At 39.0% G+C, this 14824-nt stretch overlaps 1 protein-coding gene across 11 annotated transcripts in view; it reads left to right on the forward strand.

The window, feature by feature from the left end:
- The first annotated feature begins 548 nt into the window (after nt 1-548).
- Nucleotides 549-14824, forward strand: part of EDRF1 (erythroid differentiation regulatory factor 1) — a 36655-nt gene continuing 22379 nt past the window's right edge. For 7 of the 11 annotated variants that reach the window (XM_082406607.1, XM_082406610.1, XM_082406617.1 and 4 more), the window contains exons 1-13: nt 549-778; nt 1765-1973; nt 3963-4029; nt 4689-4814; nt 5914-6038; nt 6280-6436; nt 9288-9389; nt 9657-9778; nt 10488-10599; nt 12218-12365; nt 12459-12567; nt 12884-12995; nt 14432-14692. In XM_082406607.1, coding sequence (XP_082262733.1) covers nt 671-778; nt 1765-1973; nt 3963-4029; nt 4689-4814; nt 5914-6038; nt 6280-6436; nt 9288-9389; nt 9657-9778; nt 10488-10599; nt 12218-12365; nt 12459-12567; nt 12884-12995; nt 14432-14692 — 1758 coding nt within the window. In that variant the 5' untranslated portion in view covers nt 549-670. The other 4 variants (XM_082406612.1, XM_082406613.1, XM_082406616.1 and 1 more) reach the window with 3 other exon arrangements.

Here is a 14824-nt window from a genome sequence, read left to right on the forward strand (position 1 = left end):
CATCCCTTCAGCAAAGGCGGAGGGCCTCCTCTCCCCGCGGAGCCCCGCCGCTCCTACACTCGGGACCGCGAGGCCCATGCACGCACTGCGATGAGCGGACAGGACGCCGAGGCCCGGCTGGCTTGAGTCTGGACGGCCCCTCACCTGGGCATGTCTTTCCCTTCCTGGGCCTGTGAGCCCGACTGCAAACCGAGGGGGCACTGAAAGCTGGGGCGGGAAGAGTGCTGACACTTCACTACTTTACGTGCCGGGAGCCGCTGGTTACACCTACAGCCTCTCTTCCCCGCCCACGCAGAGAGGACCTCTAAGGCTTTGACTCCGCCCAAAGCCCAAGTCCCGAGGACTGTTGGCCAACAAAGACCGGCGTGCAAGGGGTGGAGCCTGGGAGTCAGATAACGCGAGAGGTAGTTTCCCTCTTTCATCGGCGCACGACAGTTCCCGCCCCCGCCGCGAAGCTGGTCTCTACCGGGGGAGGCGGGGCCGGGCCTCTGGAGCAAACGTCGCGAGATTTGAACGCGTCCGCGCCAGTTCTTCCTGTCAGAGGCCGGAAGTGCGGGGCGTATCTGGCGCCTGCTCTGCTGGGCAGCGACGTCTCTGGGCCCGGCAATTTGCGACGGCTTCTCGGGTCGAGCCTCGCCTGGCCTCGCCTCGCCTCACCTGGACCGAGGTGATGGGGGACTCTAAGGAGGCCGGGACCGAGGCTCCGCCGGCCGGGACCGCTGCTCGGGGAGGGCTCAGCCTCTTGTCCCAAGGAGAGTCCGAGGAACCTTCAGCACAGGTGAGTCCGCGGTGGGGCGGGACCTGCAGGGCTCCGTGGGCTGCGGGCCCGCTTGGCCCGTGAGGGATGTCACGGTTCCTGGCGGCTTCTGGCGCCTTCTCCACGCCTACCCGACGGCCCCCCAAACGGAGTGGAAGTCCGTGTGCCTGTCGGTGAGTACTCAGGCATGTACTTGCAGGTCATTCGTATCAAAAGCAGTCCTGGCTTCCCAGTCGATGATAACCGACAGGTGAGTTAGACACGACCTCCGCTCTCAAGGAGCGTACGTGTAAATATGTGGTTCCCAAGTCGGCACTGCCTTGCAGAGCTGAAGGGAGAAGAGAGCGAGCTCACCGAGATGGCACTGAGCTAATTAATGTTAGAAGGGCGCAAAGTGTTTGCCAGGCCGAAGCGGGGCTGCGTGAAGGAAGGTTGGAAGAGTTAACTTGGACCCTGAGCTTTCTTGGGGGTGTGCAAGTGAAATCTGTGCGCACCCCCCGGGGACTTGCAATGAAGTTAGACATTCAGAGTATGTGTGTCGTAAACTGACTAATCAGTTTCTAAACGCTTACTTAAAAACAAAAAAGGCCCAGATATCTCACCACAAACTTTCTAAATAACGTGTGTTATTGAAATTGAACTACATCTTTAATATTGAACAGAGGTTTTATTAAATTTTGCACTTAGTTAACGTGCTACTCTTGACTCCTTGGTTTCTGCTTCTACACTTTCTTATGAATGTTTTAAAAGATAGTTCGGTTGGCCTGTTTCCTAGCTAATAACCGTACCCATCACACTCCTTGACTCACCTTTTTTTCTTTGAAATTATGTGAAAAAGAGCTAAGTAAATGGTACACATTTACGCTCACATTTATTAACTGCTGTTAGTAACATGTAGTATATGTTCTTGTAAGCCTGATGTGGTAGGGTTTTTATTATTATTATTAAGGTGGGGTTTTTTTATTCCTAGTAGTGTACGTTAAAATTTCATTTAATATTTTAATCAGGGATCAGCTTTATTTCTTGGAGGCAATGAAGTGAAGAGCCGCGCTGTGGTGAAATACTCTTCTGCCCCTCCTCGGACAGCATTTGCACGCCTCCAAGAGAAAACAGACTTGAAACTCCCACCTGCCAACTGGTTACGAGAGAGTGCCAAACTAGGACCAGCAGGAACTACCATTCTTGGCAACAGTAGGAAAAGCAAGCCATTTTCAAGGTAAATATTAAATGATGGCATTTTTACCTGACCCTCAACCCTCCACCTTAAAACTCTTAATACTTGCTGTTCAGTTTAATTTGTAATGCTCATCAATGTGCCAAGATTTCGCTTTGGTAAAAGATTATATTTGACTTTCAATGTCCTTTTTCCCCCTGATAATAGGACTCTGTTAAAATATGAAGATATCAATCGCATATGCTTCTTTCAAGTCTGCATCATGTTATTAACAAAGATGAGTTTTGACCACTAAAAGTCCATCAGCTGTTTTAATTTTAGCCAATTTACATACCTTTTGAATATGTGAATGCAGAGAATCAGGGTGGCACATGATGAGGAAAACCCTTAACACTGCCTAACCTGTCCTGTGGAATTTTTCATTAAATGATGGTGGATTGTCTGGGCTGAAAAAGCAGTGATGTAAAAACACAGCATGTCCAGTGATGTACACCCTTGACTTTGACACTTGCTGGTGGTATTTAAAGTTGAGAGAGTGGCCTGGGTCTTACAGAGAAAAATGTACTGATGTCCATATTCTTGTAGACCGTTTAATGTATGGGGTTCTCTTTTTTCCTCTCAGCGATTGAACCTAAAATATTTCTGCATAACATATAGCAAGAGCCATAAATACATTAGTACCTTATGTGCCAGTAGTTTGGAAATTATCCTAATGACTCAGAAGGTAAAAGTTATATTTGTAAAATGTTGCTTGTTTGTAGCATTATTTATACTAGCAAAAAAAAATTGGAAATAGTCTGCATATCTTCTTTTAGAAAAATGGCTTAATAAATTATAGGGCAAGAGAATTAAATGTTATAAAGTGATTTAAATGATAATTGTGTACAGACACTGTGCTGAGTACTTTATATGTTTATCTCATTTCATTCTCACAACAACCCTTTGAGTTTGGTACTGTTAACTAACTTTCCTGCGGAAAACTGAAGCTTGGAAAGGTTAAGTAACTTGCCTAGACCACATGGTAAATCATCAGCATGCTTTGAAGTGAGGCAGTCCTAAGTATCTTGACTCTCTGCCACCTACTAACTGAAAAATGGTGACATCAGCTGCCTTTCAGGCTTGCAGATTATAGATGTGCCTCATGTGGTACCTGGCACAAGTTGGGTGCTCGGTTAGCTGTTTTTTCTCTTTCTGGTTGAATTGGTTTCATGTGCATTTTTTTCTCATATATTTTTTAAAAGGGTAGTAGTGTTTATCACTGGGAACATAATCCTAGAGACTAAAATTCTGATAAATGTTTCTGTTGCTATTTTTCTCATCTCCCCACCTAAAAAGAATACTAACTCGAACTGACTGTTTTCTATTGGATATTTTTTAGACTTCATGACTACAAAAATAAAAATAATTGTTAATTGTTTTTATTCTAAATATTTACTATTAATTGCTTCTATTACTATTCTGTTATTACTATCTTTTATAAAATCCAAGATGCCATTGATTTTTAAGTCACCCCATTATTTTAATTTTTTTTAATTTATTTTTTCTTGAACTATAGTTGATTTACAATGTTGTGTTAGTTTCTGGTGTACAGGAGAGTGATTCAGTTTTATATATATATATATACACACACACACACATACACACACATATGTACATATTCTTTTTCATTGTGGTTTATCACAGGATATTGAATATAGTTCCTGTGCTCTACAGTAGGACCTTGTTGTTTATCCATTCTATATATAATAGTTTGCATCTGCTAATCCCAAACTCCCAATCTATTCCTCCCCCACCCCCCTCCCCCATGGGAACCACAAGTCTGTTTTCTATGTCTGTTAAGTGACCCCATTATTTTATGTACCATTAAGAAGGAAAAACTAGCCAACTGTAATGGTGATAGGCATACTGATTTCGGAGGTGTTAGAATGTGAAAAATGTGTATCCAAGAAGAGATGAAATATAGTATTCTATTATAAACAATACCTGCACCACCACGAACGTGATTTTTGTGGCCTTTGTTTTCTCCTTCAGCTTTGGGATGGCATACGACTTTATTGATTCAGTGGGAAACGATGTGGATGTTGTCTCTGACTCTGAAGTAAGTGTCCTTATTGCAAATGTAGTTGGGATGTTTGTGCTTGGGATTTATAGCCTGCTTTGTCTGCAGTCTTGGAAAATTAGTGATGAAATAAGCTACAACTATCTGATTATTGAATACCTTTTTTATTAAAGTGACACTGTTCACTGCATCTTTCCTCAAAGAGGAGGGAACAACCCCCCAAATAGTGGCAGTGGTAATTAATATTAGTATTGATGGTTGTGTTTTAATGATAGCAGTTTTGATGATAGCAATTATAACGCTGGGTTATGTAATGTTACTAGTTGGGAATTAGATGTGATACTTCTGGTAAAATCTATTGATCCTTAGTTGGCCAATTTTATCTGAGATGCTAAAAGCCTGGGTCAGTGCAAGAGTGTGACCTGTACATACTTTATGAAATTCCATCGTGTACAAATAAATCTTTGACTGTCATTTACATTAACACAGGGTGACTAGTAAAGTGTAGGTGATTCTGGTTCTAAAGCTCTGTCTTCTATGTGTTTATAGGTAGCTCTTTGTGTAAAATACAGTTTGTATGACCTTAAGGAAATAAGGTTTATTATGCTTTAAAGTTGAGTGAAGTTAAAATTTGCAAGATTCCAGATCACACTACAAAGGTCTTTCTAAATTGTTTTTTCCTCTTGATTTTTTTCAAGAACATAAAAAAGCTCCTGAAGATTCCCTACAGCAAATCGCACGTGAGCATGGCAGTGCACCGCATAGGAAGGACTCTCTTATTAGACGAGTTAGATATTCAAGAACTCTTTATGAGATCATCTCAGGTAATACTTGAAAAATAACAAGAAAAGCACTATTTTAACAACTTAAGGGAACTAGAAATGTGATTTTGTTTCAAAGAAAGGCCAAAGTGGAAACGTGGTTGAGTACTTCAACCAAGAAGTGAAAAGTTTCGCTGAAGATAAAAAAGCTTTAATAAAGAAAAAATAGAAAAGAGAACGGTGAAGAAACTTACTTCATTGAAACCAACAGCCAGGATTCTTGCAAGGAAAAGGGTGAAGTGAATGAAGAAAGCTGTGAAAAATCTGAAATTTAAGGGACTGGTTAAATTTTTGAAAAATCCTTTGATGTCTCCATTAAAGACATTTTCATGAAACATGGCTGCCAGGAAATGTGAAAAATGTTTAAAAAATTATTCCTATGAATATATAGTTATATTAGAATTAATTGGTTCTCTTCAAGTAGAGCTTCTCAAACTGTATGTGGTGAATGACTATTACCCCCGTTATTTTGTAAAGTATAATAATGTAATAATATTGCAATTTCTGAAAGCTTACTCGGTACTTCTGTATTTACCTTGTCATTACCAATAGTTCATGGTTGCAAATAGTTCATGGTCTTGCCACTCCCATAGTCTACTCTTTAAAGAATATTCCTGCAGTGCTTTGATAGAGGAAAATAAGTTACAGTGATTTAAATTGACGTTTTAAATAAATGTTTTTCCATTTGAAAAGACCACAGATCAGTTCAGTCTGTATATGTTAGCCCCTGGGCAGGATCTTGAGAATCACAGTACTTGCTTCCTAACGGCTTATAATTTGGGGGTTACAAACACACAGATAATTTTAATGCAGTGTGCATAGTGGGACTGATTCCAGGCACTGAAGAACATGTTATAGAGAAGAGTCACCTCTCCTTGTCTGGCTTAAGGAGAGGAGGAAGACAGGGAGATTTCCAAAAAGAGGTGATAGCGACTGAGTCTAGAAAGGTAAATGTTTTACGAGTGTAGGTTTATGAAGCGGTATTTAAAAAAAGGTATTTCCTATAAGAGGGCAATAGGTAACGAATTGTTTTGACTGCAAGCTTGGTTAATTTATCAGTTTCTTATGTTTGTTCTATTTATCAATTTCTTGTGTTATTCAGACTGGTGATTGGACATGGTTAAAAGAGTTTTATCAAAGACTTATTGATCAGAAGTGGCAGAGGAAGAAAAAAAGCAAAGAACACTGGTATCAGAAGGCTATTCTTTCGAAGTTTTTATATTACAGGTACTTGGCTACTTGTTTATTTTTATCTTAAGAGGAAAAATGAAATTCTGATCTAAAACGTAATTTGAAGCCAGCAAAAGTAATTTAAGTTTTGCCGCTATTATTGTTGACATTTGCCCTATATTGCTTTTTTAACGAGATTTGTGCTTGATTATAGAATCTGGTTTTTAAAAACCGGTGGCCTGTTACATAAAGTTAACTTCAGTAGCAGTGTGGTATTTTTTCTTTCTGATTTGGCCAGTATCAATGGTGATGGAGCTGCTCAGCCTGTCCCATCTGCCGCAGAACAGCAGGAATCGTCCAGCGCAGATCAGACAAACGATTCGGATGGGGCTTCTTGGCCCGCCCCCTTTGAAATGCCTTCTTCAGTCTCTGAAGACCCCGGTGCTTCCAGCCAGGTTAGTTAGTACCTAGATGCTAATTCAGCAAGCTCATCTAAGGAGACAAAATCAGTTATTCTGTTAATAAAAATAGACGAACCAGAGTGAAAAATATTCCATCAATTTATGTCTTCACAGTTACAAAAAGTACTTTTTTTAGTTTTTCAATATGGAGTTTACAAGGGCTGTCGTGAATGGCTAGATGTGATGTTTTTTAAGAAATAATTCAAAAGCATTTAAAAGTTTTTACCACATTTAAGATAGCTTATCAATATGTTTATCGATACTGATTATCTCCTTAAAGTCATAAGGAGATAACGGTATATTTAAACTGTAGAAATATTAAATGCCTATCAGATATTGAGACTCACAGGCCTGTTTGTAATTTAAATACTGATCTTCTGCCTTAACTTTTAGTCAGATTGTTAGGCCTGAAATAGCCCTGCAGATTTTCTAGATGAAGTTGTTAAGACTTAAGCTACATTAATGTTATAAAGCTTTTAGAAAGGAAGAGAGAGTAGACTGTTATCTCTTTTGTCTCTTATATTCTTGGTTCTTATTGTTCATTTGTTTTTGTCCTTATTGTGTCTATCAAAGAATAAAATAACTCCATAGATGTAAATTGTGCATGTTTATTTTTAGGAAAATATATTGACAAGCTTGAGGAAGGTAAAAATAAGATCTTTAACTTGGTAAATTGTGTTTTTCCTCTTGCTGTGTATTCTCACACGTTGAACATTCAGCATTTGTCCAGGTACTATCTATCGTCACACCTTATAAGGTTATAGGGGACAAATAGCTTTAACTTGATTTTAGTTTTAGTAGGTTTTCAGATAGAGATGCGTCATTAAACTATGTAGTGACCTTAATTTTTTTCCAAAGTTGGGAAAACTGTAAGGAAAAGGAAGGGAGTAATTACCATGCACGTCCATATAGTGATAACTGTAGGAGGTGGGTATGTCACCTAAATGAGAAGGGATGTGGGTGCTGGGTGCTAGGAGGGTCCCATGTCATGACTTGGGTAGTGGTTACATAGGTAATTTGCTTTCTAATTAGTCATTATACTATATTCTGTATTATTTGTTTTATGTACTTTCCTATATGTGATTGTACGTCACTAAAGGAGTTTCTAAAAAATTACTTAGTATTCCTTGACTTCAAAACACACACATTATAAAAAGACCACATAATAGAAATACTAGTGTTCTACCACCCATTTCCTCCTTTATGAGCCTTATCATCTGTCCTTTAAGGGTTACTATGAAAAACCTTGGAGGCTTTTGAGAATCTGCAGGCCTGCATGTGGAGGAAGTGAACTGGAATCTACTTAATGCCTCTTAGGCCATGTACTTTACTCCACGTGTGGCGTATAAATTTGTTTCATCCTTGGAGCTGCATATGTATTGTGTTGATGGTATCATTTTACAAATAAGTAAATAAAGCTCATGAAAAGTAGATGTTTGTTTGTGGCCACAGAGCTGATGAAGTTCCAGCTAGGGTTTGAACCCTGATATTTCTGACTTCAGAGGCCTGTTCTCACAGCATTACTCCAGTGTGCCCATGTATTCCACACATTTAGAAGGGCCCTGTAAGCAGTCGGGTTGTCTTAGCAATGGTGTATTCCTAAGTAGAGCTACCCTGCCTAAAAATAATCTTTTACAGAATACTTTTTATAACATATTTAAACTTTAAATTTCAACATTTAGAGATTTATTTTTGTTCGTAAGCTATCACCTCACGAATTCTTGCTCCCAACACTGAAACGGCTAGTTTGAGGCCTGTGTTAGGCAGTAACAGAGTTTAAGCAGGTCTCTGGGGTATTGCCGTGGAGCCAGACCTTTATCGAGGACATTATAACCTAGAGCCCGAACTCCCACTAAAGCAGCTGCCTGGCAAATACAGTTTTGGGGGTTGATAACTTGTCTGTGTAAATAAACAGTATAATAAATCTTTGAAATCCTTTAAGGACCCTTTGAGAGGAAGACAAGACATAGCAGAAGCACTGGAGATTCCCCCCCATGCTTGCAGTTATACGTACTTTGCTGGCGGGTGCTAGGCCTGTTAGCACACACATAGGAATAAGCAACGCACACACGTGCTCACGTGTGCATGCACATATGCATGCTCATCTTGGTTTAAAGTAATGTTTTTTAATGGCAACTGCCCTATGGTTGGAAAGTTGAGTGGTGGACTGCGTTTACCCATGTCAAAGATTCCTCTTCCTATGTGTTTTCAAAATATATTCCACAGAATCTAATAAGAATAAGAAAGTGTTATGAGATCAAATAAATGTGAGGACATTGGATTATACAGAGGCGAAGTAGGTTTTCCAGTGCAGGACCTCTTAGGGGCTTTTTAATGGTAATAAGAATTGTTACTCTCCAAAAGCAAATCCTTGGTAAGCAGTGTTTTTCAAACCTGACTCTAGAAATTTTTCACCCAGCGACTAGACTTCTGTGAAACACACACTAGGAAATGTGAAACTGGAGGCTGTTCTGATGACCAGTGTCTCAAAAATATGGCTGAGGTTTCTTAGGAATTTTTTAATCCAGTAGGGATGGGGTATGCTGAAAGAGCAGTGCTATTCTGATTCACCCAAAAAAAGAGGAAAAAAAGCTTGGAAAGCTTAAAATAATCTTTCATTGTTACTTGAATAAGATCTAAATGTGATTAGCTTATTATAGTAACCGATAATTAGGAGCTGAAGTATGTCACCCAGTGATGAGAGTTAATGATTTGTATTAGCCCTGATTTACAAGAGTAGATTTGAGGTGTACACTTTGAATGTTTAGGTGATACTCTGTAACAGTAGGCCATTTTAAAGTAATTACGGCAGCAGAATCACTCCTTATCCTTGCACTTTTCACAGGGAGGTGAGCCTCTTGAACCCTCATACATAGTGGGGCATGTGGCCTCAGCACCTAAAGAACAAACCCTGACTACTTTATTCAATGACGGGGAGAACAGTCAGGTACGCTTTTCGTGGTGTCCAAGGTGAGACACCTAATCCCCAGTCTACTTCGTCACTTAAAAACTAGTCTAAATTGGATTCATAGGGGAAGAAATCCACTTGATCCTGAATCTCTTTCTAAGCATCTCTGTGATCTTATAGCTCTGTGGCTTTAATTTACCTTGTCTCCCTTGTCTTTTCCTTTTTCTAGTCTTTCTGTGGATCATGGGGGGAGACTACTGATCTCCTGTTTATTATATAATCTTTCTATTTGATTTTAAATCACAGGGTCTTAAAAATGATTTTGCTCGGAATATTTTATGGACGTTTGAAGACATACATATGCTAGTTGGCTCCAACATGCCTATATTTGGAGGAGGCAGATATCCAGCAGTCAGCCTACGTCTCAGGTAACCAGGCTTGTGTCCCTTTAGAATCAGCCTTCCATCTGCTTTCACCTCTCCATTCCAGCATCGTTTCCTTTTCTAGTTTTTTTTCACTTCCCTCCTTGCCCCACCAGTTGAAATGGCTGCAGTAAGGAAGGAGTGTTTTGGCAAATGCTGAAAGCCCTCTGGCTGGCTTTTCATTCTAGTCCTCAGTGAGTGGAGTCAGAGATCTGCTGTGCTGACCTAGTCTTAAGTCTGAATCTACAGCTTGTGAGAATATAATGTAGTTTATTTAACTAGTCAAGGAGATGGTCTCCCAGCTTTCTGTTAACTAATTGTGAGCATTTGTTTAATGTTCCAGGTGTATGTGTTCGTACTAGTCCATGTGAATTCTGACTTGGGCACTGTGGTGCACGCTGGTCAGTCTTTCACTTCAGGTTGTGTGAAGAGCGTGCAGTAGGCTCCCGGTCATCCGCTCTCATAGTTCCTCCTATTCTTGCTGAAAACTCTTACGGACACCCATTAGAAGTCCAAGAAAAGCTTGTGCAAGGATGTTAAGTACAACACACCACATAAGCTACATGTGCGTGTCTCATCAGAAGAGAAAGCATAAATGGCATTCTCCAACTAGGGAGAATAGATTAAAATATTTTAATGGGGGAGATAAGTCTCAGATGATTGATTATGGAACAGCTTAATTAAATCAAATAACGCTAGAAATGTGTATTTTTAGGGATAACAACAAACCAATTAATGTGCTAACTGGAATCGACTATTGGTTGGACAACTTGATATGCAATGTACCAGAGCTTGTCATGTGTTTTCATGTAAATGGAATTGTACAGGTAAGATAGATACAGTGTGACTTTTGAAATAATGTCTCAAATACAGATTGGAGCAGAAAGTACCTCACTAAAGTTTTTAAGGCTCTTAAATACTAAGGTGTATTTTGGCAAGGAAGATAGCTATGGATAAACTCAAATTTGAGTGTTTTCACGTTTGAGTTGGTGATATCAGAATTCTAGATGTTATAGGAGTCTAATTTTACAGGTAATTTGTGGGCAGGTCATAATACAGTACTAAAAGCTATATTTGTAGCCAGAGAACTGTAATTTTAATGCCAGGCACCCATAGTAATTACCTGAAAGTGTCTAAACAGTGGAGGTGTTTAGTCAGTATACAAATACCTACTCAGTTTATGCAAAGTTTTAAGGAAAGGCCCCAGCATTGCATAAAAGTAAATAGTTTATATAGCAAATTGTTATTGAGCATATTCTATTTATGAGGGACTTTGTCCCCATCAGAAATGTTGGAGGAGGCTTCCCTGGTGGCGCAGTGGTTGAGAATCTGCCTGCCAATGCAGGGCACACGGGTTTGCGCCCTTGTCTGGGAAGATCCCATATGCCGCGGAGCAACTAGGCCCGTGAGCCACAACTACTGAGCCTGCGCGTCTGGAGCCTGTGCTCCGCAACAAGAGAGGCTGCGATAGTGAGAGGCCCGTGCACTGCGATGAAGAGTGGGCCCCGCTTACCACAACTAGAGAAAAAGCCCTCGCACAGAAACGAAGACCCAACACAGCCAAAAATAAATAAATAAATAAAATTAAAAAAAAAAAAAAAAGAAATGTTGGAGGAAAAACAATAAGGTTTGGTCACTACTCAGAACAGTTTAACCTAATGGGAAATAAGAATGCGCAAAGAGAAAAATTGGAGACAGTGGGTGAAGGATTCAAAGTGTAGTGCACACAGCAGTCTGGATGATCGGAGAACGGTGAGATCACTTCTGTTTTGATCTGGTCTGTTTTCCAACTAATTTGTAGTTTCTAGTCTTAGAGTACTTCAGAAAATATGGTAAGAGGCCTTTAGGGAAGTGTAAGCAGAAGACAAGCTAAAGCTACAGAGGCGCTTTAAAAATCGTGATAGTAATAGCCTTGCAGCCTTTACTCTTACTGTTGCCTCCACACTCCATGCTCCATTTCTGTAAAGGAATAGAGTCCATAGCTCAAGGGGAAAAGAGGATATACTGGAGACACCGCCCAGATGACTATAGTGTCAGGGGAAAGAAAAAGCCAGAAATACATATTTTGAGAAAGCTTACTGGGCGAAGTCTGCCTTCATTTACCACCTTCCCAGTTGAAAACCATTAGGGTAGAATAGAAGAAAGTGTACAGCGTGACTTGTTCCATGGTTAGGACAGAAGTGAGATCCTGCCTAAGTGTGTGCTTCAAAATCTGGTGATGACTCCCCCTTGAGAATTATTCCTGTGGTAAACCACCACATTGCTGGCAGGGATGGGTCAGATTTCTTTGGAGTATCAGGGCAGAAAAAAGACCAAAAACCAGTGCCTTAAACTCTCATGCTGCGTAGGTCTCTAGCTGTGGGATTTGTATATTTGGTCACTTTTTAATAAGAGAAGTGTTGCTGTGTAGGTTTTCTCTTAAACTATCTTCTCTCTGTTTTACAGAAGTATGAAATGATAAAGACAGAAGAGATTCCCAATTTGGAAAACTCTAATTTTTCTACTAAAGTCATAAAAGATATTGCACAGAATATTTTATCATTTTTGAAATCTAATTGTACCAAAGAAGGACATACCTATTGGCTATTTAAAGGTAAGCTAATTCTTGAATGAATAGTAATTGATTTGAGTGACAACTGTAAAGTGAGGTTTATCTGGTTTTTTTGGTTTTTTTGTTTTTTCCCAGCAAGTGGCAGTGATATAGTGAAGCTCTATGATCTCACTACTCTTTGTGAAGAAACTGAAGACAAATACCAAAATCCATTCACAATGCCAGTGGCTATTCTCTTATATAAGTGAGTGCTTTAAGAAGTTAAGATGAAGAATTAGCCTTACTTACAATTTTTAAGTGTATAGCCACATTATCTACGCCAAGGTTTTAAATACCTTTTAGATTTTCATAGTTTAAAAAAAGTGTATGTATGTATGTATATATACACCTATATACTGTTCCAAAATAAATGGGGAAGGGGGGAGGGCAGGTGTATAAAACACAATATTTAGTTGTTTCTTATGGCCCTTATTCCACTGGAAGGAAAGAAGAGCGTGCCTAGACTTGAGTATTGTAGAGAATGATGAATGGGGAGTAAAGTTGATATGAACTTCTTTTAGGGTTGCTTGCAACATGATGATGAAGAAGAATCAAAATAAGAAACACTATGGGACTGTTAGAACCCTGCTTCTGAATTGTGTTAAATTGCTGGACAAAAGCAGGCATCCTCAAGTAAGATTAACGTATGCTCTCTAAAAGAATTCTGGCATTCCGATAGCGAATTGTTGCCTGGACATTAAAGCTGCCTAATTCATAGTCTGTAACTGCCCAGTGGATCCAGTTTGGTAGCCAGGTACCGCGTGTGGCTCTTGAGCACTTAAAATGTGCTTCATCTGAATCGAGATGTGCTTTCAATGTAAAATACACACTGAATCTTGAAGAGTGTGTGTGCGCGCATGTGTGTACACATTACATGATGAAATATTTTGTTTATTGAATCAAAGGTAATATTAAAAATTGATTTTACCAGATTTTACTTTTTTTAATGTAGCCACTAGAAAATTTTAAATTTTGTGTCTGGCTCACATTTCTCTTGGATAGCACTGTTCTATAAGTTTAGAATTCACATGATTTTAATAAAGTACTGCTGTTTTTCCTTTGTATTATCACTGTTAGAAGGTGGGAAACTATGGTCTCTTGAAAGATCCATTTACATGAATGTCAGTATGAATAAGGTCCACATCCTGTACCTCAGTATGTAAAAGCATCTCTTAAAACAACCTCAGTTCTGTGCCCATGGTTTTACACCACCCTTATTACCCTCAGGTGTCTGAATTTGACAACTGTATGTTTCAGTGTAAGGATAGTTGTTGTGTCCTGTTTAAATCAGAAGAGATACGTAGTATCTGTGATTTTTTTTTTTAAAGATCCAAGTTCATTTTAATTGTGGCCACATGCAGTTTGGAGATAAAGATTATCCTAGAGACCAAACCAAGATAAACTGTTTTTGAAGAAAAATGGCAAAGCAATTTCTGGCTTAAATATCTAATTGCTGATTAAGGTGATGGTGGTTAATAAGTTAAAAATAGTGTTAAGACTATTGCATGTCTGAGACTAAGAATTACTTAAACAGTAGAGTAGAATAAATGCTAATTTTAAGAGAAACCAGATTTTCTGGACTTTTTCCTCATTAAGCTAGTGGAGGTTTTCCCCCTGGAACCATATTAGTTGCCTATTAAAGATAAACTAATTAGTTAAACTAATTAGTTCATAGCTTGTAAAGAGATAAACTAATTAGTTCATAGCTTGTAAAGAAAAATTCTGGTTTCTTGGTTGATGAGGAGTGATGTGTTGCTAACATTTTAGTTATGACACTTTACACATGAAAACTTGTCTCCCGTGAAATACATTTGCCACTTTTTCTTAAGAGAGAGGGCTGGGAATGGAATAATTTTAGGAAATAAACATATCAACCCATGAGGATTTTACAGAGTACGTTCAGAGTATTGGTACTTTGAATCAGGAACATTTCAGTGTGTATTAACAGTCTGTGGTGGAAACAGCCTGTCTGTAGGTCTCCTAAAATTTGTTAGTACAGTAGTAAAATTCATTCCACTTTAGAATGCTCAATTTTGATGAGTTACTTATATTTTTTTTCTTTTTGTAAGATTATTGCTTCAGCCAATTACATGCTTTCAGAACTTTTCCAATTGGATGAACCTAAAAAAGAAGAAAGTTCAGAATCTCCATTAAATGAGAATTCTGATGAAAGTTATAGTGAAGAGGAGGAGGAGATGCCAGATAGTGATGAAAACGGATCCTACAGCACCTGTTCTGATCCATCAGATGATAACAAAGCAGTAGCTATAATTAAGTCTGTTGGAGAATTGTCAGTTCCAGAAAAATACAAATCCATTCATCAGATCAGAGTAAGCATATTGAAATTTGTATTAAAATTTCATCAATGGAAAAACAAACAATTGTTAATTGAATACAGTTAGCATCTCAAAAGATGGCATTACTTCAGTAAATCTTTTACGGTCTAGGGTCTAATAATCATT

Source organism: Balaenoptera borealis (genome assembly GCF_965194805.1).
Source record: "Balaenoptera borealis genome assembly, chromosome: 10".
NCBI lineage: Eukaryota > Metazoa > Chordata > Mammalia > Artiodactyla > Balaenopteridae > Balaenoptera > Balaenoptera borealis.